We start from the raw sequence: 26,863 nt of genomic DNA, 5'->3' as shown, positions 1-26,863 counted from the left end.
CATTTGAATGGGAGACTACATGTGTATCCCTTAGGGATCAGATGTATCCCGCTGGGGCCATTCTGGGAAGAGCACCATCATGCAGAAGGTTCCAAGTTCCCTCCCTGGCATCTCCACGATAGGGCTGAGAGAGATTCCTGCCTGCAACCTTGGAGAAGCTGCTGCCAGTCTGTGAAAACAATCCTGAGCTAGATGGACCAATGGTTTGACTCAGTATATGGCAGCTTCCTATGATCCTGTGCACAGGGCCTGATGAAACTTCTCAAGAAAGAGCACTCCAGCGCCATCACTGTCTCAGGACTTTTATAATGGACAGAGTCAGTGCTGTGGATCTTAATGGGACATTGCTGAGTACACATGATTAGGAGCACTCTGTAATAATATATATTTTCCTTATATTCATGGAAGCATGTACCTGTATGCAGTGCCCTCTGCACATGATCAGAAGCCCTTTGAGATCCTAGAACCTTCCTTTAGAAACCCTTATTGTGTGTATGAAAGCGAGAATCCCTCAGCATACGATCAAAAACATTTACCGGACCCTGAGATCCTTTAAAGTGCCATTTAAAACTATTATTGTGTGCATGGAAGTCAGGGGCCCTTTTCACATGATCAGAGGCATGATTTTGCAGCCCTTGATTTTGCAGCTCGGGAGAGCCTTATTGTGTCTATGGAAGTTATTCTTTCTGTATGTAAACCGCTTTGGAAACTTTTATTGAAAAGTGGTATATAAATTGTTGCTGTTGTTGTTAAGGGCCTTCTGCACATGATCAGAAGCACTCGCAGCCCTTGCTTATGCAGTTTGGGAGATCTTTACTGAGGCCTTTGGGGCAGGGATCCATCTTATTTATATAAACCGCTTTGAAACTTTTGCTGAAAAGCGGTATATAAATTGTTGTTGTTGTATGGACGCAGGGTGCTCTCTGCACACCACCAGAGGCATTTCGCAGGCTTAAACACGCCCCTCTGCCCGTCCACCCCTTGGTTCTCCACCGGCTTGTGTGCGCGCGGGGCGCTCTGGCCATGCCCAGGGGTGCGTGCCCCAGCATTATAAATCAGCTGCCCGGTTGGGAGGCGCGCCAGACCAAAGCATGGGGCGCAGGTGGCGGGGAGAAGGCGGCGACATTTCTACCTCTTCGATGCAGGAGGAAGTTGACATCGGCACAGGAGGCTTGCAAAGTGAAAGTCCTTCCCTGGGGACGCGCCGCCCAGCCGGGAAACTCCAGGCTACAAACCTCATCGGGCATTTCCGCATTGCTCCAAAATGGAAGCGGAAAGTTGACTTTTGTTTTTGTTGGTTCTGGTTAAAGAGAGAGGAGGCAGGAGAGATGGGAATGGCCGGATCGTCGCTGCCTGGCGCTGCTGGTGGCAACCCGACGCTGCTTCCAGTGGGTAGGAGCGAGGGCGGAGGGGGTTTGTTGCTTTCCGCCGTGGGTTGGGATGCGGGGAGGAGAAGAAGGAAGGGGGCGTTGTGGGAGGAGGAGGAGGAGGAGGACCCCCTTGGGAGAAGCGCGGCGGCGGCGGCGTCCTGGGATCGTCGGGGCGAGGGTCTCGGTGGGGGAGAAGAGGGTACCCCTCTAGATCTCGCCCTCTCTCCAAAGGAAAGATTGCGTCAGGCAGGCGCTGTGGGTGTCAAGACGACGCACGCAGATCAACCGCGCAAGCCGAGGCACGTCGACTCAGAGGTCAGCCCCGTTGCCGCCCGTGAGGCTTACTCCCGAGGAGACGTGCCTGGGATTGCAGCCTTGGCCCCTCTCGCCTGCCAGCCACACGGGCTTGGAGCTGCATTTTGCTGGCTTCTGAGGACCCATGCTCAGGGAGAAGCTTTGGTGGCGTTTCAGAAAGGGGTCTGCTGCGTTGACAGATTATCGGCTGTATTTGCCTGAATCGAAGACTTGGGTCCCCCCTCCCATCCCCCAGGTTTCTGGATAAGAGAAATCAGGAGGTCATCTTAAATTCAAAGTCCTGTTCCTTGCGAGAAAACGCAGGAATAACTTGTATTGGACCTCTCTGCTTTTTAAGGTGCCCGTCTTAAATTCAGAATCCTCAGTTCAGGTAATGATGGTATCTGTGCCACACACCGCATACAGACACAACAGAGAAAAACAGTGGGGCCACCAGCCAGGTTGCCAACTCTGTCAGAAAAATCCTGGTGATATTTACTTCCATTATTTGTCCAGGGTTTTTTTTTTTTTTACAATATTGGCCCATCAGACTCTCTGGAATTGTTTTGACGCCAGTTCTGGGGAATCCAGGCCAGTCCTGGAGAATTGCCAACCTTTGCTGAAAGGTCATGAAAGGCCCGTAAGGTTTCTATGCAGAGTTCGGATGGATGTGAGGTTATCTGGCGTAGAGTTGAGCTTTGCCTGCCCAATGCCACCTCTTGCGTTTTGTGATCTTTTGGCCTCTCCATTTATCATTCTTATTAAGCATATATACTGCTTTTTGTCAAAATCACACCAGTCTGTGTTTGTTCATGCGTCTATCATACAGATGTATATCTGTCAATTGAAATAATATTTCCTACGTCTGATAAAAGTGGGGCTCTAATCCCAAAAGTTCATGCTCGGAGAAAATCTGTTCATCTTTAAGGTGCCACAAGACTCTTCCATCCTTGTTGCTCGTCAAGTTGAGTTGGTGCCTGGCGACCACGGAGCCCTGTGGTTTGCTTGGTAGAATACAGGAGGGGTTTACCATTGCCACCTCCCGCGCATAATGCCTTTCAGCACCTTCCTATATCACTGCTACCTGAGATATATGGTATCTAACTACATATATAGGAGTTTCCCCTCTTCTGCAAAACACACCAGCGGGGATTCGAACTGGGAACCTCTTGATCTCTAGGCAAGTTACTTCCCAGCTGAGTCATTGGCGACTCTCTTATTCTTGTTTATTTTTCACATTTATACTCCATTGGTGTATAAATGTGAAGATGCCCCCTCTCTGGTAAGATACCCCCCTCCCCAATGGTTTACAAGCATCATAAAGTAAGTGTGTGTGTGTGTGTGTGTGTGTGTAACATATCTTGAAGGATATCTGTTCAGCAGGGGGAGAGTAACCATGTTCAGCTCAGCATGAGCAACCTCACAATCTAAAAAGAAACACAAGTAAGACACCAGACTCCCAGGGATTGTTGACAGTGTCGTTCTTGTGTTTCTTTTTAGATTGTGAGCCCTTTGGAGACAGGGAACCGTCTCCTCTTCTTGTTTGTTGTGTAAATCTCTTTAAGGCCTTTTTTAAAGCATAGAAAATCAGTTTTATCAATATTTGTAGTAGTAGTAATAATTATAATGAATCAGCATGTAAATAGACTTTGGCTGAGAGATTGCAGTTCAGCTTCCACACACTCCACCTAGTAATGGGAGTTCTCTCCCCCTTCCTCCCTCCCTCTTTCCTTGAATCAAAAATCATTTTATAGTGCCTCCCTACTTGCTTCTTTCAATCTTCATGATCTCATCTGTCCTCATCACAGCTCTCTGAGTCGATAATTAATATCCTCATTTTATAGAAGGTTGCTTGAAAAAAACTGAAAACTGGGGTGCCTAGGGGCCTAAATTCTGCAATGGGTGTCACATTCTTTGACTTTTTTGCATTCTCACAGTCTTGTGGTCTGTGTTCTCTCTAAATTTTTTAAATCAGTGTGCGGAATGAGTTTTGTTCTGGGCGGCAGTATCAAGGCAGTGTGTGTGCAAATGCATTCAGAGTGGACCCTTCCTGATTCAACCTGATCTAAAATGAACTGAGTGGACATCCAAAAACGTGTGAGTGTGGGCACACACGCACGCCTTAGAGGGAACAGTGCTCGTGGTATAGGGGTTCAATGATTAACAATTTGGCTGCATTTCCAGTTATGAACAGTCAGTTTCTGTTCAGCTCTGTGGCTCAGTTTCTATTCACTCAGGTACTTTGAACCAGTTTCATTTCATCATGCTGTAGTACATTTCATGTAGAACAATATCAAACACTACATTAGATTGCTGTGTAACTGAAAAATAAATACAACAAAAACTGTCTAGCTTGAGAAATAAAATCTTAATCTTTTTTAAAAAGCTGTTTATGTTTGAATATTTTAAAAGGGAATTTACAAACAAACTACATACACCGGGCTACAGAAACAAGAAGATAAAACATTTATTGTACAGTTATGGCTGTATAAAGGCTGCACACCTAACCGAGGAAGCATGTATTTCGAATCAGCTACCATGTTTTACATTCACAGTTTTGGTCTGGGGTCAAGTCAACAAGAGATTTTTGTTTTGGGTTTGGTTCTGGCTTACTCAAAATATCCCTCAGAACTGGCTTTTGAGTTCAGTTCAGCTCCCTCAGAACTGGCTTTTGGGTTCAGAGCCTGGCTCTGTGCTGGTGACCCTTTTTCATGCTTCTGGCTTGTATTTCCTCAGTGCGTCTCACCTCCCATGCATAACCGTGATCCTCCCACTTTCTAGTCGTGCTCCTGGTACAGATTCTTGTAGGACAAAATAAGCTGGTCTATGGAGAACTAACAGAGCCTACTTTCTACATCTTTTAACTTAGTTACTTTTACCTAGGCCATCGTCCCATGTGCTGTGAATTTGGTTTCTACCAGCCCATGGGTTACAAGGAGGTGTTGTCTATACTTTGTGTGGCTGCCATCTTGAACCAACATGGTGGACTGCCAAAAAATACCTTTACTGGGGTCCCCTAGGCCCCTCTCCCATGTGCTGTGAATTTGGTTTGTTTTCAGTAGTCAGTACAAGAGTTACAAAGGGGTGTTGACTATATTTTGGATGGCTACTATCTTGAAACAAAGTGGTGAATCAGTTTTTTTTTTAAAAGTAGGTCCGATTGTGTTCCATAGGGCTCTCTCCCACGTGCTGTGAATTTGGTTTGTATCCAGATATCAACACAAGAGCTACAAAGGGGTGTTTGCTATATTTTGAGTGGCAGCCATCTTGAAACAAGATGGCAGATCAGCAAAAAATACTCCCATTGCCTTTCTCTAGGATGGCTTTCCACTTGCTGTGAATTTGATTTGTTTCAGACTGTAAACACAAACATTTAATAACATTTGTTATGAAAAACACACACAGTGGGGTGGAACACACACAGACATACATGCAGACGCAGTGATCTTAAAAGACGTCTTCCCTTCAGAAAGTAGGCGAGAAAGATATTGGAGCTCCTTGTATTATGATTGAAGGTAAAATTCAACCCAGAGCCTTTTTCAACCAGTAGTTTCTTCCCACAGCTTGTTAACTGCACAACGTCCCACACTGTCACTGAACCGGAGTGCAACACCAAAGCCAGCGTCGTGATCTCCCAACATGCCCAGTGGGAGAACTCTGGACGAATTTGCTGTGCCCGAGGCGGCACAGGAGATGATGACCCAGCACCGTCCTCGAATCGAGCAGCTTTTTGGGGTCGAGTTGAATGTCCTGGGGGTTTTGGGGTCAGCACAGAGCCCCAGTGGGGAACCCCAGGCGGCAAGGAAGATATGGCTGCAGCTACAGGGACATGGAGAGAATCTGCAACGGGCAAAGGTAATGGGGCAAGTGTGGGAGCGATAAGGGCTCTGTTGATCTTCGTGGACGAGTTTGGGAATACAAATTAATTAATCCGGTTTGAAATGAAGATATCTGCAGGACTATCTCTGCCCTTAGGAACTTGCCTGCACTTTTGGCCTTCAGAGGACACCTTGTTGTGTGTTCCACCTCCATTTGAGGTATGGCCTGTGGTCATGAAAGACAGGGCTTTGGTATGCCTGCAGGTACCCATTGAAAACCTTTCTGCTCATGTGCGGCTGCCATCTTGGACAGCAGTTTTTCAAAACTACTTTTGTTACTGCTTCAGCTCCTTCAGTTTGTTTGTTTTTAATGATGACTCCTGTTTGAAATGTTATGTTCTTGGGGTATTATGTTAGCTGATCCACAGCAATCTCCAAGCATGCACCTTCCTTAGGTATGCCACCAAAACAGAATATTTGTGTCAGACTCTTCTTTGTAACAGGTCATGTGTTCCAGCATCATCCTGTTGTGAGCTTCCCCACCTGCCAGGGAACAATGTGGAGCAAAGACATTCAGCTATGACTTAAGGCCCATTCACATGTTATGTTCAACACTTGTACAACAAGCATACAGTGTACATAGGTACAGATCTGTACACAGGTACAGTCATTCACATGTTATGTTGAACATAGGTACAGAAGTACATTTCCTATCTGTACTCTGCATTTGAAGGGCCTATATTGAGGTTCACTTTAAAAATGAACACAGGTACAGTCATTCACACAAACACGTCACTTCAGTCCATCTAATTATCGCCCAATAAGCTTGTTGAGCATAGTTAGCAAAGTGTATGCTAGACATCTTTGCAACAAGCTTATTGACTGGGCAGAGCAAGATAATATCCTTAGAGACGAACAAGCTCGCTTTCATGTTGGTTGATCTACATTGGATCAGGCCCCGGTTCTCAGACACTTAGCGGAAAAGTATACCAACAATTCCTCCTCCTTATACGTGGCATTTATTGATTTCAAAGCCGCTTTTGATTCTATCCCTAGATCTCGACTCTGGAGCAAATTGGCCAATATCTCCATAGACCCACAATTACTCTTCCTCATCCGTATGCTGTACAAAAACACCTCACTGAGTGTAAAGTGTAATAATAAAGGCCACATGTCTGAACCTGTTGCTACGCAGAAGGGGGTTAAGCAAGGATGTATTTTAGCTCCCTCTTTGTTTAATTTTTACATTAATTTCTTAATCCCCCTCTTAGACAACCCTGACATCCATCAGCCTAAGCTAGCTGGTAGACCCATCTCGATTTTACTTTATGCCGATGACGCGGCCATATTATCAAGGATGCTAGTTGGTATGAGGAGGGTGTTACGAAAATTCACACAGTTCTGTGAGGATGAGTCGCTTGTTATAAATACACAAAAGCCCAAGGTCATGGTATTTGCCAAGAGATCACAAGAACATTAATGGCAAATTAATGGGTGCAGGGTCGAGCAGGTTAAGATTTATAAGTACCTGGGTCTAGTTTTCCATGCAAAAGGTTCGTGGAGCCCACACGGTGAATACGCAGCAGCAAGTGTGCAGAGGAGTGCATCTGCTTTACTCAAATTCTTTTACACTAATGGGAGACATTAAATTCCTGAGGCGGTTAGGGTGCATCAGGCTAAAATACTGGCCCAAATGTTGTACAGGGTTCAGATTTGTCCCACCTGTAATTTTAAGCCCTGAGAAGTGGTGCAATCTGGATTCCTTCGTGCCATTTTTCAAGCCCCAGATGCGTATTGAATGCTATCTTGCATTTAGAAACCGGGTTGACCAGAGTTGAGGCACAGGTGTGGCTTCGTACATTTAATTACCGGCTTAAATTATATGCCTGCCCTCAGGGCTTTGCCCCCTTGGTTCTGAAAGATGAGTTTCACTCATCCTGGTGCAAGAGCCTTTATGACAATTTGGGCAGATATGGCTTCTCACCGCAATATTTATTGGCTTTGGGTCATGACGCTGCCAAAGAAATGATTAAACAGAGTGTGGCAGATATGGAGAAGCAATTGGATATAAGTCTGGTTATCACCACTTCAGGTGGTTTTTCAAACTACCCCCAGCCAGCTGTATACCTCGCCCACTTGACCACCTTAAACCAGAGGAGAGCCTTTTCGCTGGCGTGGTTTAATGCCTTGCCTTCTGCCGTTTTGGATGGCAGATTTAAGGAGATACCGCCAAGGAACCGGATCTGTCCATGTGGTTTGGGTGACATTGAGTCTGCCTTACATCTTCTTTTACACTGTGCCTTTATCATTATTATTATTATTCCTTGTTTACACAGACAGGTGTTATTGACTGGTTTGTTTTATCCAGACATATTATTATTGTTATTGTTATTAGTAATAATTTATTCGATTTCTATACCACCCTTCCAAAAACGGCTCAGGGCAGTTTACACAGAGAAATAATAAATAAATAAGATGGATTCCTGTCCCCAAAGGGCTCACAATCTAAAAATGATAGAGGCATTCGTACTATCTGGATCGAACCATTTTTAAAAATTAGTCCTGGTCAATCAGAAGAGTATTACATCTCCTGTCTTTTGGCGAATCAACATACAGTTGTCCCAGCAGGGGCAGCAAGATTCTGTGCAGCAGCCTGTAAAATGAGACGGGAACAACTGAGCTGTAACTGAGGTTTTTGCATAACCTGATGCGGTGTTATTACTGTTTTGATTTTGTTTTGTTCTATGCTGATTTATATTCTGGTGTGTATGTTGGCTAGTCATTGACCGTAATAAATTCTTACTTACTTACACAAACACATGTACACTTGTACAGCATAATGTCTGAATCGGGCTTTAATGTTACATAGATACATAGGAAACTGCCAGTATTCTCTTCTCTGACTGCCAACAGCTTTTCAGTGTTTCTGGTATCCTATCTGGAGATGATGACTTAGAGGCTCTACCACTGGACTAGCCCTCAATGATGTTAGAAGGGTAGCCAACATTATGTGCTTCATGAATGACACCTCCGTGAAATGACAAGGTCTATCTTTTGCATTCCTCCCGCCCTGCCTAACATTGGGAATACACACCAAAGCCCCATTCTCACATTGCGTTCAACACTTGTACCACGCATATACAGTGTACACAGGTACAGTTGTTCATGTTTTATCTTGAACACAGATACAGCAGTATGCTTCCTATCTGTACCACACAGGTACATTTATTCACACAAAAGCACATACAAGTGAATGTACAGACAACTTTACACTTGTACAATGTAATATATGAACAGGGCTCAAGAAATGCCCTTGATGTTGCATTTCTTTGTTTGTATTCCTAACTTTTGGCAGGGGCGGGTGGGTGGAGCAGGGCAGGGGAATGCAAGAGGAAGACCTTGCCATTTCGTGGAGGATATAATGTTGGCTCCCCTTCTAGCCTCATTGAGGACTAGTACCTTGAACATGCAGTAGGTTTTTTGGGAACCAGTTAAACTCCTGGGAACTTCCTTCACTGCTACCCTTAGGAAGAGGCTGTACCTCCCTTTGCATACAGAAGGTTCCAGCATCTGCTTTGCATGCAGAAGGTTCCAGATTCAATCCCTGGCATCTCCTGGTAGAGCTGAGAAAGACCCTTGTCTGAAACCCCAGAGAGCAGATGTGGAGGTTCCCCTTTTGGGTTGCCAGAGAACAACAGGGCCACTCCTCTTCCATATCTGCTCTATCTGACTTGCTGCTCTGCTGTCTTTTCCAGGAATACATCAAAGGTCTTTGTGCCCCGGAGCTGAGCATGGAGGTGAACTACCCTAAAGACATGGAGTGCATATTTCTAGGGGCGCGCAGTTTGTTCCTGGACTGCCTCACTCAAGGGACCTCTGCTAACATCACTCTGCTCCACCCTGGGACCCTGTTAATTTCTGGCTTGGCTGAAGCCTTTGTCATGGCCCAGAGCCGGATCCAGGAGTTTGTGGGGAAACACCAGAAGAACTCCAGGCTGCCCCTAGAGCAGGAGGCCCAGGTCAAGAGGGCCTTCCGGAAGCTGGTGGAGAGCTTCGACGACAAACATACTATGGATCTCCTGCTCCTGCCTACCTCAGTTAAGGAGGACTTGCTTAGCTTGGTGAAGGAGATTCAGGAAGAAGCCAGGGAGCAGAGGCAAAGGAATGGGTGTTGGACACAGCCCGCTTTGGGGCAGGACCGGTTGCTGGGGTGGGAGCTTGAAACGGGGGGAGGCAGCGGGCCTCAGTCTCTGAGTAGATCTCAAAGTACCCTCGGCATGCATGGTAGAGTGCAAGAGCAGGGTAAACTCGGAGACTCTGGTGTCGACGTGTCTGTGGGCTTTGCTAGGCCTCAGGAATCTCCTCATAAGCCCCAAGATTCTACCCAGCCACATCATCCTGTTCGACCCAGAGATGTTAGGGCCGATGTGCCTATCGTGGCTGGTAGGCCTCAAGACCAAACGCCACCTCACGTGTCAAGGATGGATTTGCCCAGAGACTTTGCTGAGGCTGAAACGCACACTATACCTCAGGGCGTTCCAACTGGCTTGAACAGTTCACAGGGATGGGATGGACCCAAGAGCTCCCCGCAGCCCATTCCATCCGTAAAACCTCGGATCCTTCCCGGTCACCAAGGCCTACAAGAGGCCTTGGCGCACCTGCAAGAGCAAGGGAGGAACACTGTCCATGCCAAAGAATCAAGCGCTGTTAGCTTGCCTGAGGAAAGCAGCGAGGAAGAGCAGGAGACATCCGACGTCCTCCTGTCATCGTGGACGGAGAAGGAGTTCAGAATGAGGCTGAACTTCTTTAAAACCATGGGCTATGAGGAGCGGGTTGTCAAGAAGGTCCTCTTGGAGGGTGGGGTACAGGAGGCCCCTTCGACTATTTTGGACAGGGTCCAGATGGAAGAGGCTGGCTTGTCCCAGAAAGATGTCGCCCTCCCCCAGAAAGAACCCAGCGGAAGAGAGCACTCTCCCCCTCCACAGGGAAAGAGCCAGGATGAATTTGAATACCTCAGGGAAGTTATCAAAGCAGCAGTGGCCAACTGCGGGCACTCACCCAGTGAGATTCCAGCAGAGATAGAGACAGGAGTCCCATTGGCAGGCCTGCTTTGGCGGCTCAATGAGAAAGGCCAAGATGAAGCTGAGGGGGCCTCAGCAATAAAGCCGGAACTTGGAGAGCAGCCTGGTGTCCGGAGGGAAGCCATCTTGAATCATGAAGCATCTTCGCAGCAGAGGTCTTCTCCGGAGAGAGCGAAGAACAATGGGTCCCCTTTCCGTGAGGGTACCCACGTCCCACTCCCGACACATCTCCCAGTTCCTGCTTTCTCTCCGGATTTGTCTCCCAGTGTCAATTCTTTGTTTTCCACATTGGATTCTGGGGAGAATGTGTCAACAGAAAGCACCAGCTTACGGCCTCTCAACCGTGGCTCTGTTTCTACGGTGACCGGAGCCCAGCGCTTTGAGGAGGCGCTCCAGACCCAGTTCAAGCTCAAATTGGCCAACACCCCAGGAAAGAAGAACCTACGGAGAGTCATCATTGATGGCAGCAACGTGGCCATGATGTGAGCATGGGATAGGGGTGTGCAGGAACTCTATTAGCCACTCTTATTAATGGAATGGGCCTCAGGACATGAAAAATGTTATATCTAGGGCTTGGCCTTTCAGATTGCTTTATGTGGGTTCCCCGACGAGAAGATAGATAAATCTCCTCAGGAGTTTTCTGTGTGTTCTAGAGCAGGAGTTCCCCACCTCAGGTCCCTAGAAGTTGTTGGATTATAACTCCAAATTGGAGTCTCCAATCATCCCCAGTGGCAGTGACCATTGCGGTTGAGAATGATGGGAGTTGTCGTCCAGCAACATGTCAGGAGCCCATGTTCTAGAGTGTTCTCCAGGTTTATGAAGGAGTGTCAGTGCACTGCAATAAGGGCTCCTTCAGAAGCCCTGTCCTCTAGCAGCCCAAAAGGGAAGCCTCCACAGGCTTGCCTGCTGAACATATCGGCAAAGCTGCCTTATATCAAATCAGACTGTTGGTTCACCTGGATCAGTATTGTCTGTGCTGGCAGCTGCTCTCCAGGGTTTCAGACAAGGGTCTTTCTCAGCTCTACCGGGAGATGCCAGGGATTGAATCTGGAAACTTCTGCATGCAAAGGGAGATACAGCTTTTTCCTAGGGGTGGCAGTGGAGGAAGTTCCCAAAAGTTAACCCGGTTCCCAAAAAGCCTACTGCACATTAAAAGGTACTAGCCCTCAGTGAGGTTGGAAGGGGAGTCAACACTGAAGCTGTTCTCACTATCACTGAAAAGCGGGCTAAGGGAGCTTAGCCGGCTTTCCAGGGATCGTGGGAACCCAGGCGTGCTCCCAAGGTGGCTAGCCCGCCTAATTACCCCTCCCCTTGGATGAGGTTAACGGAGCGAGGGCTCCGTTAGCCTCATCTTTTTGTTCGTGTGTTGCTGCGGCGCGCGGCGACACACGAGTAGACTCCCGGGCTCGGGCGTCTCTCTCGCGGGGCATCCTGGAACTTCCGGGGGCCGCGCGGACACCGATCCAGCTGCCCAGGGCTGCCTCTTGATCGCTTGCGGGGAGAGAGGGCTAAGCCCGTTCTCCCCGCAGAACTCCCTCCGGCTCTTCACTCCGATTGTGTGAAGCGCCTCATTATGTCCTCCACGAAATGGCAAGGTCTTCCTCTTGCATTCCTCCGCCCAGCTCCACCCGCCCCTGCCAAACGTTAGGAATAGAATCCAAAAAATGCAACATTAAGGGCATTTCTGCATAGATTGAGGGGCTCTGTGGCATTTGAGTATCACATGCAGCAGAAACTTCAAATCCCTAGGTTGTCTAAAGATCCCCAAGTGTTGCATGCTCTCCTTGCAGAGAAGGTGCTGCAGCTCCATGGTCATTTTGGTTTGTCCCTTTCTGCACCTTTTGCCGCTGGCAAAGCGGGGGGATCTGAGTACTAACTCCCACTCAGTTGTGCACATGGGACAGGGCCTTCTCTGTTGTTGCCCCCAGGCTCTGGAATGCTCTCCCAATGAATGTCAGCTCTGTGACATCTAAGCCTTCTTTAAAAAACAACAACTCAAGACCATTTTAGCCTATTTTCCAATGGGCTTGTGAGAGCATCCTGCATTTTGTGTGTCCGTGTATGTGTGTTTCCCCCGCCCCATCAAATTCGCAACGCCTGGACCAATATGAACCAAATTGGGTACAGTTGTAGGCACACATAGTGACACCTCGATGGCGTAGTTTGTGATTACGTCATCCACCCTAATTCAAGATTGTGGATGTGTAAACATTGAAGGCGGAAGTGGGCTAACTTGTGGAACTTCTAACCGATTTGAACGAAATTAGGTACAGTTGTAGTGAGTGACACACAGGGACACTTCAGTGGTGTAGTTTGTGTTGTCATCCATCCTGATTCAAGATGGCAGACATGTAAACTTTTGAGGCACAAGTGGGCTAATTTGTGAACTACTTAACCGATTTGAACCAAATTTGCTACAGCTGTAGGAGTACATAGGTACACCTCAATGGTGTAGTTTGTGGTGATGTTATAGACCCCAATTCAAGATGATGGTCACATAAACATTTGAGTCGCAAGTAGGTTAACTTGTGGAACTTCTAACCAATCTGAACCAAATTTGGTACAATTGTAATGAGTGACACACAGGGACTCCTCAATGTTGTAGTTTGTGATGATGTCATCCACCCCGATTCAAGATGGCGGAGATGTAAACATTTGAGGCGCAAGTGGGTTAACTTATGAATCACCTAACCAATTTGAACCAAATTTGCTACAGCTGTAGGGACATATATGGATGTCCTAATGGTGTAATTTGTGGTGATGTCATCCACCCTGATGCAAGATGTTGGACATGTGAACTATTGAAGTGCAAGTGTACTAGTGAACTGTCTAGTTTGAACAAAAGTTGGTACAGTTATAGTGAGTGACACACAGGGGCATTTCAGTGGTATAGTTTGTAATGATGTCATCCTCCCAATCCAAGATGGTGGACATGTGAACATTTGAGGTTCAAGAGATCTAACTTGTGAACCTCAATTTGAACCAAATTTAGTCCATTTGTGGGGATAGTGAAAGGAAAGTAGGCAGATTAGTTTTTACTAGAACAACTTATTTGTTCAGGCTTTTACCCCATAGGGCTGCCGAGTCTCATCTCTCCTGCTTCTGTCCGTCATTCTTATGGTGGTTGTTTTTTGGGTGTTCTATGGTTTTTACATAGTTTTTACGATGGTTTAAAATGTGGTTTTTATTTATTGTATTTTAACTTTTGTAAACCCCCTTGGGATACCTTATGAAAGATGGTATAAAAATTGAGAAATAAAATAAATAAATGAAGACCCCCTTGGATGATCTGGGAGCAGTTGCTGCTGATCAGTCTAACCTACCTGTGAGGATAAAATGAGGGTGGAGATTTGTATGCTACCCTGACCTCCTTGGAGTATAATATAGATGATGTTGCAGATAGTTTTTTGTTGAGAACTGGCTAATGTGGAATAGTTATTAATGGTCGGCACTCTGGATCAAATGGCAGCTCTAACCTTCCTTAGAACATCATTAAAGACATACTTCCCTAATGAAGTATTTCCTGTTGCATTTCCTGCTTTCCCTACTACTATCACTGTTTGGGGTCACCTGTGGAATTACCTAAGCAATTCTTCCTAGACGTGAGTGGACATGATCCCTGCACATGTGAATGCCTCCTTCTGTTGTTGCAGGCATGGTCTGAACCAATTTTTCTCCTGCCGGGGCATCGCACTGGCTGTTCAACATTTCTGGGACCGTGGACACCGAGAAGTGACCGTCTTGGTACCTGCACATCGGATGGAAGAAGATCCCAATGTAAGAGGTAAGATGCAGGGCTGTCACCCAATGAGAAGAAATCTTAACCCATGAAGTCTGTAAGCTTTCATTGATCAAGTCGGCATCAGTTTGCATCTGATTAAGAAGAATTGCTCCCTCAAGTCAGGCACAACCCCTTCTGCTTCTGAGGGGGAAAGGTGTCTCAAACTCTTGGTTTCACCAGCCTTTTGTGTTTCTGAGGGGGAAGGGGTTTGAAGCACGTAAGCTTTGGGTTCACCCTCCAAAATAATGTAAAAACAACCGTATGTATGTGAACTCTCCCAAGGAACAGAGGGGGAAATTGTGCATTGAATCTGTTAATCTGCTGATAATTGTGCGCACATGCACACAGTCACACAAACCCACAACATTCCGCTTTTTTTTTCCTTTTCCCCATACCAGGGATATACTGCAACATTTTGTTGTGGGTCCATACAGTATTGTTAAACAGAAACTGCTCTGAAGGACAATAGAGAATTCTTTGTTGATGTTCAGATGTGTCACAGTCGGCCCCACCTTGGAAGAGACATTCTTTCATTCATCAAAGAGGAGGAAGAGTTTCTCTTTTAAAAATGACATCAACTGTCCATTTTTTTTAAGCCTACATTCCAGTAGGCTTATGAGATCACCCGGTATTCTGTGTGTGTATCCGTGTCCCCCAATCCCCATCAACTTCGCGATGCCTGGACCAATATGAGCCAAATTGGGTACTGTTGTAGGGACACATAGGGACACCTCAATGGTGTAGTTTGTGATGATGTCATTTACCCCGATCCAAGATGGCGGACGCGTAAACTTTTGAGGCACAAGTGGGCTAACTTGTGAACCGCGTAACCGATTTGAACCAAATTTGCTACAGATGTAGGACACATAGGGATTCCCAAAGGCTGTGGTGTGTGATGATGTCATCCACCCCAATTCAAGATGGCAGCCGCGTGAACATCTGAGGTGCAAGCAAGCTAATTTGTGGACTGTCTAACCAATTTAAACCAAATTAGGCACAGTTGCAGTGAGTCACACATAGGGCAGAGTTTGTGATGATGTCATCCAACCCGATCCAAGATGGCAGACACATAAACCTTTGAGGCACACATGGGCTAAATTGTGACTGCCTAACCGATTTGAACCAAATTTGCTAGATGTAGGGAAACATAGGGATGCCCAAATGGCATTGTGTGTGATGATGTCATCCACTCCAATTCAAGATGTGAACATCTGAGGCACAAGCCTCAGTGGTGGCATGGTGTGTGATGATGTCATTCACTCCAATTCAAGATGGTGGCTGCATGAACATCTGAGGCACAAGCGGGCTAATTTGTGGACTGCCTAACCTATTTGAACCAATTTGGGTACAGTTGCAGTGTGTGACACACACGGACACCTCAGTGGCATAGCTTGTGATGATGTCATCCACATTGATTGAATATGGCAGACACACAAACTTTTGAAGTGCAAGTAGGCTAACTTGTGAATCGCTTAACCAATTTGAACCAAATTTGCTGCAGCTGTAGGGACACATAGGGACACCTCAACAGTGAAGATTGTGACGATGTCATCCACCTCAATTCAAGATGGTGGACATGTAAACTTTGGAGCTGCAAGTGCACTAACTTCTGGACAGTCTAACTGATTTGAACCAAATTTGCTACAGCTGAATGGACACATAGGGATGCCCCAATGGTGTAGTTTGTGATGATGTCACTCACCTTGATCCAAGGTGGCGGATGCATAAACTTTTGAGGTTCAAGTGCACTAACTTGAAGACTGTCTGATTTGAATCAAATTTGGAACAGCTGTAGTGGATGACACACAGGGACACCTCAATGGTGCAGTTTGTAATGATGACATCCACCCCGATCCAAGATGGCGGACACATGAACATTTGAGGCACAAGAGGTCTAACTTGTGGACCTCCAATTTGCACCAAATTTAGTCCAGATGTAGAGACCGTGAAAGGAAAGTAGGCTGATTAGTTATTGCAAAAAACCCCAACTTGTTCTAGTATGTACTTGTATTTTAACAACATGTTTTAAAAGTCAACTGATTATTGGGGCAATTTTTGTTTTCAGAGCCCCAATAATGCACTGCGTCCGTTTTGCTCGCTTGTGTGAACCACCGGGATCGTGCTAGATCCCAGTGGCTACACAGTGGTAAACCTGTCTGTGTAGCCTCCTCGTTGAATGAGGTTAAGGGAGCAAGCATTCTCTTAACCGCCTTGAAGGTCGTGTGTCTGCTGCGGTTTCTTGCAGCAGCTCCAGTGGCCAAATTGGTTTGCTTCCCAAGATTTCAATCCTCTGCACACTTAGTTGGGGTTGGGAGTAAGTCTTATTGGAATTAGTGGGACTTGTGTCTGAGTCCACATGACTAAAATGGGGCTCTCAATATTGCAGGAGGTGAGGCGTCTCTGACACCCAGACATTCCTGATGCCTCTTCTTTTCCCCTTCCTTCCTTTCCCCAACCACAGAACAGCACTTCCTGGTCGAGTTGCATGACCTGAGCATCCTCTCGGTCACTCCATCACGCAAAATAGATGGGAAAGGCATTGTGCCATATGACGACAGGTGAGCAGGATTCACTAAACAGCTAGTAAGCATGTGGATTTGGCACTATTTAGCACAGGACTGCACAACTTCAGTCCTCCTGCAGATGTTCGACTACAGCTTCTATCATCCTTCACTATTGGCTACGATGGCTGGGGATGATGGGAGCTGTAGTCCAAAAACAGCTGGAGGGCCAAAGTTGTGCAGCTCTGGTTTAGCATGCCCATACAGGCCGGCTGCTGCCTGTAAGCTCTCCCTCCCCGCTTTCCTTGGCCATTGGCTCAGCTGCTGTGATATCACAGAGCGTTCAGTAGAACTTTAAATGGGAAAGGTTGCTGATGCAATGCTGGACAAAGACTGGTTTGACTGTGCAAAAAACCCACCATGCACAGCGCCATGCCTCTATAGTAGATCAGAGGGTTTCACCTCGTCTAACCGATTCATTTAAGTAAATGCAGCAGCCCCAGTTTTAGTTTGGATTTCATGTAAGCTGGGCAGACCTGCAGTGGAAACTTCTGAAGACATCCTCTTGCTTTTTGGCCTTGGACCGTCCCCGGGGTTTCCCCTGGGCTGGGCTTTCCAGCAAGCAAGACAATGGATACCACGATGCTTTGATGAGGTCAGACACGGAACAGAATCAGGAAACTACTCGGTGGCAGACGTGGAGGGGAAGCGTGATTGATGAGTCACGCTGACTGATGGAGGACCATACAAAGGAACAGAAACGGGTTGTGGCCACTGAGACAGAATGAGAGAGACGGGCAGATTCTCCCATTAACCATCATAAATTCTTAGCTTAATTTTGTATTTAATTTCAAGACTCAAGAGCAGATGACGATAGTTTCATTCACCACCCTGGGTTTTCCAGGTGCATTCCAGGGAAGTCTGAAGGTTTATTTTTTCAATCAATCAATCAATCAATCAATCATTAATTTATTTTTAAATTTATTTTAACAAATGATACAATCCTTTTCCAGCTTGGGATAGGTTTCCACAGCAGTGTACAACATACAGTTAAAATAACAGCAAAAGAATTGGATGCCGCCATAGCACAGCGGCAGAGCATCGGCTTTGCACACAGAAAGTCCCAGGTCAACTCCAGGTCAACTCCCCATCAGCATCTGCAGAGAGGGCTGGGAAAGACTCCTGCCTGAAACCGTATAAAGCTGCTGCCAGTTAGTGTAGACCAGGGATTCTCAACGTGGGGTCCCCAGATGTTTTTGGACTTCAACTCCCATAATCCCCAACCAAAGGCCACTGGGACTAGGAATTCTGGGAGTTGAAGTCCAATAACATCTGGGGACCCAACGTTGAGAATCCCTGGTGTAGACAGTACTGAGCCAGATGGGCCAATTGTCTGACTTAGTACAAGGAAGCTTCCTACAGAATCTGCAGTTCCTCACTCGGGAAGGGCTGTGGAAAGTCCCAGGTTCAGCTCCTGACATCTCCAGGTAGGGCTGGGAAAGAGTCCTGCCTGAAACCTTGGAGACCTGCTCCCAGTAAGTGGAGAAAATCCTGAACTAAATGGGCCTATGGAAGAGTCCCAGGGGGGCACTGATTGTATTTTAGGGAGCCCTTTAGATTCAACAGGGGCCAAGAATGAGCAAGCTTGGTCAGCGCCCGGCCTGAGCAAATTGTCCATCCTAGAACATGACCCAGAATCCTTTGCAACAAGCTTTGGGTTCTGTGACAGATGTGCAGAGTTTCTCAGCTGATGAATAGACATGGGGAGGGTTGCTCTGGACATTTGAAAATCATGAAAATGGCAAGATATAAAATATTCTATATAATGTTTCTCACAGCACCTTCCTTTCCTCCCCACCCCCCCCCCCCCGCCCAGGGTCATGCTTCAGCTGGCGGAAAAGACCAATGGTGTGATCGTCACCAACGACCAGTTCCGGGATCTTGCAAAGGAGTCAAAAAGATGGATCCGGATCATTAAGGAGAGGTGAAGTGGGATCCTCCGATTGGGGCTGAAGAGACCTCATTGAACCTTCTAGAACAAGGATTCTCAATGTTGGGTCCCCAGATGTTTTTGGACCAACTTCCATAACCCCCAACCAAAGGCCACAGGGCCTAGGGATTATGGGAGTTGAAGTCCAATAACATCTGGGGACCCAACATTGAGAATCCCTGTTCTAGAAGAAGGGTTCCCAAACTGTGGCACTCCAGATGTTGCTGAACTACAACTCCCATCATCCCCAGCCACAATAAATTGTAGCTGGGTATGATGGGATTCACAGAATCAGAAACTGAGTTCCAGCCAGGCTTTTCCTTCTACCTTGCTTCCACACAAGCACTTCTACCCGGGCTCTCCTCTTACCTTGCTTCCACACAACCGGAAATTAGGAGCACACACAGCTCCCAAACCCGGGCAGAACACAGTTTTGGATTGTGTGAATGACTGCCTGGAGTTCCACAGGCTGGGAAACCCTGTTCTAGACAGACGACGACTACTACTACTGCTTTTCATCATAAGTTATCAAAGCAGTTTACATAGAAAAATAAGGTAAACAATAGAGATGTGCACGGAACTGGTCAGGAGGCCCTTTATGGGCCTCCGAACCGGTTCGAAGCTGCTGGTCTGACGCTGGGGTGGGGGGGTCCTTAAGGGCGAAGGAGGGTGCACTTACCCCTCCGGCCGCTTATCCCCCGCTGGCACTCCGTTATTTTCCAAAATCCATGGGGTAGCAGAGTACCTCCTTGCTGCCCCTTCCCCCGTTGTTGGCCGGAAATCAGGAAGTACAGTCTGCGCATGCGCCCGCTGTTGTGCCCGCCACACACGTTGCACGTCACACATGCATGTCACACACGTGACGTGTGTGGAGGGGTCAAAGTGTGTAGCAGGCAGACGTGTGGCAGGCAGACGTGTGTGGCCGGGAGGTACGCTGCCGCCCCATGGATTTTGGAAAATAATGGAGCGCCGGCGGGGGGGAAACGGTGGGAGGGGTAAGTGCACCCTCCCCCGCCCTTAAAGAGCCACCCCCTCCGGCACCGGACCGCAGCTCCGCAGATCCGTGCACATCCCTAGTAAACAAATCAGATGGCTTCCTGTCCCCAAAGGGCTCACAGTCTAAAAAGAAACATAAAACATCAGCAACAGCCCCTGGAGGAATGCAATGCTCTGGTTAGACAGGACCAGTTAGATAGGGACTAGAATTGTCTGGCTTGGGACAACTGCAGGCACTGTACAGCCAGAGTCCACACAACCCTCCGCTCATCATCTCAGGCCCTGCTCATGACCCTGCCACTAACAGAGATCTGGTTGATGGGGACTAGAGACAGGGCCTTTTCGGTTGTGGCCCCTCAGCTTTGGAATGCCCTCCCTGAAAAGCATCGCCATGCCCTCTCCCTCAGTGTTTTTAAAAAACATCTTAAAACACACCTTTTAAAGGAGGCCTTTTAATGCGCCATTATTATTTTTTTGTTTTATCTGGTAGGTTCTTTAGCTTTTTATAATTTTCAGTTTTTAGCTTTTAAAAAAACCTTTAATTTGAACCTCATAATGACTGTGGTTTTTAATCTGACAACTTTTTAAGTTTAGCTCATTTTATTACTTTTATTGTATCTTGTGTCTGTCGTATTGTTGTGAGCTGCCCCGAGCAGTAGTGCACTGGAGGGGCAGGGTATAAATATTTTAAATAAATAAATAAACAAACCCAGCTCTAGACAAGCAGGATATTAATGAAAACAAACAAACAGACAACTCATCAGTGCATGACCTTAGAAGGCACATGGGGAAGAGTTTTACAAGCAACCCTCCAAAACCTTTTAAACCAGACTGATATCACTCCTCAGTATATGAAAAATATTAAGACGATATACCAGCGATGAAATATGCATTGCACTTAGACAAACTCCAAAATGACCTCTTTAAGGCGTAAAAGTTATTAAAACAACTTACAGATTTTAACACAAAGCATCTATATATTTAATTCTCTTAAATGTACCCGTGGCTAATCCCACGTGTGGCAGCTATCGCAAGAGTTCACGAGCAGCTGCCAGATAGGATAGTGACAGGGACGAAAATAGCGATGCGGGCTGGCCTGGCTAGTGGGAGGAGGCGGCGGCGGCGGCGGCTGAGAGTTGGTGGGCCAGATTTCCAGCTGGCCCGCCATCCAGAAAGCTGGGGGCAGTGGGGAGAAATGGCGGGGTGTGTGGAACAGGCCGGCCAGCCAGAAAGCCGGGCGGGGGGTGGGGGAGGCAGTGGGTGGGCCAGCCGAAGGTGCAGATTTTCTGTGCCCGGCCCAGCTAGTTATTTATTATTGATTGATTTATTATATTTCTAAACTGCCCCACCCAAATGGCACAGAAGCAAAAATGCATTAAAGAGGTCATTTTGAGGTTTGAAATTTATTAAGAAACAAGGAGTGCACATAGAATAATGAATAGGGGGAAATGAGAGTAAAGTAAGGCACACAGGATTTCGGAAGAAAACCCACAAAACATTCACCAACTAATTAAAACTAGTTTTACCTGAGTTCCAGCAAGTAGACAGGTCCTTGGCTGAGAGAGTGTTAACCTCCACAGCGGCTCCCTTTCTGGACACCAGTAGCAGCTGGTGGCATGGGCCTGGTTACTGGCAACTCACGACTGTACCAGTGACAAAATGGCTGGGGGTCTTTTTTGGCCCTTATTTCATAGTGATTAAAGGAGGGGAAGGCTTTCCCGCTCTTCTGGAGGTAGGCAGCTCTGGGATCCGGTGAAAAGAGTCAGCATGTCCCTGATGTAACACTGGTGTTAGACCAATCCAGGGTGGAGGTTTTCCTTCCAAACTCAAGATCCTTCCTCTGTAATGGGTCTGAACTTGTATGTCTGGTTTGAGCTGGTCACCTGTTGTGAAAAGGACTTTAAGGCTATAGCTTCATGGCTCTGTCCAAGGACAAAAAGCTTGGATTCTCCTCATTTAATAACAAAATGGAGGCCTGTCCCCCATTCCGAGCACTAAGGGTGGAGTGGAAGCATAAGACATTCTTGAGATAAGATGAAGACCCGCATTTTGTCACTCCCTGTCACAATGACTGGAGGCCATTGCTCAGTGGGAAAACACCTGCATGCTTGCATGCAGAAAGTCCCAGGTTCAGTCCCTGGGAGCATCTCCAGCGATTGAACCTGGAGATGCTTCCATCTCCAGGAGATGGAAAGACTCCTGCCGGAATCCTCAGACAGCTACTGCCAGTCTGTGTAGACCAGGGCTGCTCAACTTGGGCCCTCCTGCAGATGTTGGCCTACAGTTCCCATAATCCCTGGCTATTGGCCACTGTGGCTGGGGATTATGGGAGCTGTAGTCCAAGAACAGCTAAGCGGCAAGGGCAAGTTGAGCAGGCCTGGTCTAGACAATCCAGAGCTAGGTGGACCAGTGGTTTGACTCGGTATAAGGCAGCGTCTCATGTTCCTATAACAAGTGCTGTGCAAACACGACGTTATCAGTGACAAGACCCTGTCTGCAAGCTTACGTTGTATCTGCATCATTGGCTGTCCTTGGACATATTGACTGTTGAAAGAATGAGTGCCGCTATCACGGCCAGATAGGAATGACCCCGCTTGACACTCTCTCCCTTTGTGTATCGTTCAGTCTGCTGCAGTACATCTTCGTGGGGAACATCTTTATGGTTCCTGACGATCCTCTGGGACGAGGTGGGCCCTACATAGAGGACTTCCTGAAGCAAAACTCCAGGTATCCATCCAGACTGGGGAATACATAATCTGCTGGAGTCTGAGAGAGAGGCCTGGTCATGCCTGAGAATGAAAAGAGCAGCCCTGCCTAAAAAAACACAGCCCTATACAGATAATAGAGAAGGGGAGAAATCCCTTTAATGGGAGAGATATTGTGACTGCCAGACGCATTATGTTCCGTTTCTTTCAAGCCCTTTCTCCAAGGAGCTCAGGGCAAAATACATGAAATCTCCATTTTTGTCTTACAACAACCCTGTGAAGAGTCACCCAGGAAGTTCCATGGCTGAGTGGAGATTAGAACCTGTACCTCTCCTCTCAGAGGCCCAGGTTCTAACCCATGTTCCCTCTAAATCTTTACCATTCCATGAGTGGAAAGAGTTTTGATATTGGGTGGCAGTATCAAGGCAGAGTGCGTGCACACACTCCCACATATACACACAGACACGCACGGAAAGTATTAATGTGGAAAATTTTAAAATCTTTTTAAAAGAAATTAATCATCAAGGAATTAATGCACGCTCACGCACACACACCCCAGCACCAGGAATGCATGCATGCATGCACGCACACACACACACACAAACACACACAGAAGGGATTAATATACATGCACACGCACACATACACCAGGAAGGAATTAATACACACACATGCACACACACACACTTTTTAATTTTTATTTTTTATTAATAAAGAATTAATGCACACGCACACACACACCAGGAAGAAATTAATGCTTTTAGTGGTGGACTGTGTTTGACAGCAGGGTTGCTTTTTGTGAGTTTGATGTTATTTTTTAAACTCCAGCGTTTTAGGATTTCAAGTCCTAAAAAACACACAGAGCAAAGGTTGCCACAAGACTTGCGTGGCACACAAACTGTGTTTTTCCTCACCCCCTTAACATCTTACCTGTTCTCTGGGCTCCTGGGGGCTGCCTCCGCCATCTGCCTCCGCTATCTCCCAACACCGCCTCTGTCCTCCTCTTGCTCCATTTGTAGATCTCGACAGGAGTCCTGCGAGAGGGAACTCTCGCCTCTCATGAGACTTCGGATGAGATCTGCATCCGAACCTGGAGGAGGAGGCAGCCATGGCTGCCACAATAGTGGTGGCATTCTGGCTGGGGAGAGGAGGAAATCGGGAGGTGGCTGCAGCGGTGGTGGCGGCCTGGCCGTGGAGAGGGGGAAAGCAGGACCAGTTGGGCAGCAGTGGCGAGAGCAGCACCTGGCAGAGACAGCTGCGCAGGAGACTGACATTTTGTGCATGTGCATGCGCACACCTTAGAGGGAACACGGGTTCTAATCTCTGTTCATCCACTCTGGCCATTACCCCTCACTGTAATGAGAGACACTCTGGCCATTACACTTCACTGGCTCTTGCATACTTGCGGTTGAAAGATGATGGCAACACTGCTCCATCTTGTGGCCAGAGATGAGAAGGGCTTGGATTTTTGGCTGGTGACTGGCCGAGTTTAGAGCTGAAATAAACTTGAGACATATTGGACTGGTCCACATGTCCTTCGAATCTACATTTAATGTAGCTTACCAACATTAGCATGAGCATGTGAACCCACACCAAGGCGGGAGTCTCAGATTCACCTTGGACTGTAAACCAAAGTGGTGTGGGTTCACATAATCATGCTAATGTCAGTGACCCACATTAAACCTGGATCTGAATGATTGTATGAACCAGGCCACCATATTCAAGCAAATTCGTTGCAATTCAAAGTTGCTTCTAAAAGTTATCTGCCTTGCAATCAGCTCTTTGAAAGTTATTTTGGAACAACAACTCCAGAGTGTTCAGTGCTGCAAAACTGCATCACGTGTTTCTGCTTTTAAAGGGGCATCAGATAAATACAATTTGTAGTTTTTCCTCCTTTTTTTTTGATGTGCCCCCCATAATCAGATTCAAAAGGAACAAAATCTCAGATTTTGTGGCTTGAGCTTTACTTCCTGCATTTATATATAGGTTTCATTACATGGAATTGGTTACATTTCATGAGGATGGCTTCTAGTTTGAGACATAATAGGAAAGGGGAAAGGACCAGGGGTTGGTACCAGCATATTCTGGTACCAAAACGTCCATACTGTTTTCACAATGACCTGGTGGAACGGCCAATGGTGGTGTCAGTTCTGGAGGGGAGGAGCCTAATGGCAGATGACGGAATGGCCAGAGATGGAAACACTTCTTGGAGAGGAGGAGCCAGATGGCCCCAGCTGAACCAGGCCTTGCTGTATTGCATCTCCCCCAGAGTGTGGTTTCATGCTATCTAAGCAATAACTCATTCCTGCCCCTTTTCAAGTCAGATAGCAAACATTTTCTATCTTATTCCTGCTTGCAGGACCAAGGCACCAAACTGCCACTCCTTCTCTGGCCGAATGGCACCGGCGCCAGTACCTGTCCGCCCTGCCTCACAGACCGAGGTCCTTAATCTACGAGACAGGAGGCCCCCTGGCGGCTTGACCAGGGATCGATGGAGGCGGCCTCAAGATGACATCGTGGAGAAGGAGGAGGAGACACTTCGGCCTACGTCAGAGACCGAACGGCTGAGGAGAGACCTTTTGGAGATCTTTGTTGGCCAGGAGCGGAGGGTTGATTTTGTACTCATGAGGGACCCTTGCTGCTGTGACCTCAATAAGCTCTCAGAGGCTGTTCTCAACATCTCTTTCTGAGCCAACTAACTTCATCCATTTCTCCCTCCCACAAAATGTGGGTGCATTAATGCAGCTGCTCCTGGTATGAGCTTGAACTTCAGTGCATTGGTAGCAAAAATGAGTCACAGCATCTGTAAACGTGACGGGGAATACAGAAAACAACTTTTGTTATTTAATTCTGAGCAGAACATTAACCACTGCTGATGCCCTTCCTACCAAAATCACAGAGCCCTGATGATAGTGCTTCTCCCCCATACTATCCAGTACAAAAAATGCTTGTCTCTTCTTACCGTGGCATGATGGATGTTCAGTTCCAGACCATGTGGATTTTCAAGTGGCCTTGATGGACCTCAGGGTTAAGTTAGTACATATTCTGAAGCTAGTTGAAGGGGTGCAAGTTATACATCATGTGGTGGCACAATCTCCTTTTGGATGGCATGTCTCCACTGTGAATTTAAATTGACTTAACTGTCATGGCTCCCTCACCCCGCCATCCCAGGGCATTGTGGGAATTGTTCTAAAAGAGGGGTTTCTTACAGGATCCCCAGCATTTATATAATCCTCAGGGTACCTGGGCTGGAAACCATAGCAAATAAGTGAATTCCAGACAAATTTATCTGATTTAGACTGGGGAAAGTGTAGACTTTGTTTGGAGAACTAATTGAAGGACCTCAGTGTTACCTTAGTCTTTTCCTTCCAGATTATGGATGCAATCGCTATGGATCAGGGAGGGACAGCAACACAAAACTAAGCAAATTCTATTTTAGATTATTGTCCAGAGCTCCATGGCAAATATTTTTATGTCCTTGTCCGGGAAGCATTATTGATCATGCTTTTGTGTTTTAAAAATCATTCTGGTTTCTATTTATTATATTCTTTTAGAAGTGCCTCCCAACATCCAGTAAATTCTTCAGTCAGTTTCAGGTGCCAGATTTATATTTTTTCAAAAAAAGAAATTATTTTTCTCCTCCTAACACAGCCGGAGGAGGAAAACTCAATATGCTCTTTTTCTTAGAAAATTGCAAAAATTTCAGATATCCCAACGCAAAAAAAAAAAAAAAGGATTTTTTTTTTTTTAAAATTGGCTTTTCAGTAACTGGAGAAATTGAACCTTTTTTTGAAAGCAAAGAGTGTCATGCATTTTCTGACCAAAGGCTTTTGGCTGTTTAATAATAAAATTGTTGCTACTTAATAAAATTGGCTGTTTAATAATAAAGTTGTAAAATACAGAAAATGATTGGAGCTGGATGATGCCATCAGCAGTTAGCGAAGTTTTTATTTCCCTTCCCCAAATGTTATTGGGGAACTTGAGAATTTGATGAAATGAGGGCTCCTGACTGGCCTCTTGTCCTTCCCAGGCTTACAGAGCATGTAAACAACTTCATGATGGCTCTCTCTGGCATGTAGAGGAAGATGAAGTACAAAGTCTTGTGAAGACACAAAAGAGACCATGAACACCCCATGACAGTGAGCTAAAGCATGGAGAAAGAAGCCAGAACCCCTCACTGCTTGAACCAATCCAGTCCTAGGATTCCGTGGCCTTCCTCAAAGACTGTGTGTGTAAACCAGAGCGTGTCAGCTAGGGGCCTCAACTTTTGTCCCCAAGAGTCTGGGGATCCTGAGTGGGTCTCATGTGGGCCTGATACTGGGTAGCC

At 46.7% G+C, this 26,863-nt stretch overlaps 1 protein-coding gene and 1 long non-coding RNA gene across 3 annotated transcripts; one reads left to right on the top strand and one right to left on the bottom strand.

The window, feature by feature from the left end:
- Positions 1–1,065: 1,065 nt before the first annotated feature.
- Positions 1,066–26,456, top strand: LOC128330684 (protein KHNYN-like). 2 transcript variants are annotated; one of them, XM_053263882.1, is made up of 8 exons: positions 1,066–1,388; positions 5,228–5,519; positions 9,238–11,045; positions 14,217–14,347; positions 16,806–16,902; positions 18,722–18,829; positions 22,457–22,558; positions 24,896–26,456. In XM_053263882.1, exons 2-8 carry the CDS (start codon positions 5,304–5,306, stop codon positions 25,224–25,226), a joined length of 2,793 nt encoding a protein of 930 aa, XP_053119857.1. In that variant the 5' UTR covers positions 1,066–1,388; positions 5,228–5,303; the 3' UTR covers positions 25,227–26,456. The 2 variants fall into 2 exon arrangements, with proteins under 2 accessions (XP_053119857.1, XP_053119856.1); XM_053263881.1 differs by having other exon boundaries at positions 1,066–1,392.
- LOC128330688 (uncharacterized) lies at positions 4,108–10,719 on the bottom strand. The gene is made up of 2 exons (XR_008310210.1): positions 10,541–10,719; positions 4,108–6,025 (listed from the first exon to the last, which is right to left on the bottom strand). It is a non-coding gene; the product is annotated as an uncharacterized LOC128330688 (long non-coding RNA).
- Positions 26,457–26,863: the final 407 nt, after the last annotated feature.

The sequence above is a fragment of the Hemicordylus capensis genome, chromosome 6 (assembly GCF_027244095.1).
Source record: "Hemicordylus capensis ecotype Gifberg chromosome 6, rHemCap1.1.pri, whole genome shotgun sequence".
Classification (NCBI taxonomy): Eukaryota; Metazoa; Chordata; class Lepidosauria; order Squamata; family Cordylidae; genus Hemicordylus; species Hemicordylus capensis.
The sequence above is the reverse complement of the archived record's forward strand: the minus strand, read 5'-3'. Positions and strand labels throughout refer to the sequence as shown.

Bases quoted from the DNA above. Each gene is read 5' to 3' on its own strand.
- LOC128330684 (XM_053263882.1), top strand. From the start codon at position 5,304: ATGCCCAGTGGGAGAACTCTGGACGAATTTGCTGTGCCCGAGGCGGCA. The intron at 5,520-9,237 runs GTAATGGGGCAA...TGTCTTTTCCAG, and splicing joins AGAATCTGCAACGGGCAAAG to GAATACATCAAAGGTCTTTG. The intron at 22,559-24,895 runs GTATCCATCCAG...TCCTGCTTGCAG, and splicing joins TTCCTGAAGCAAAACTCCAG to GACCAAGGCACCAAACTGCC.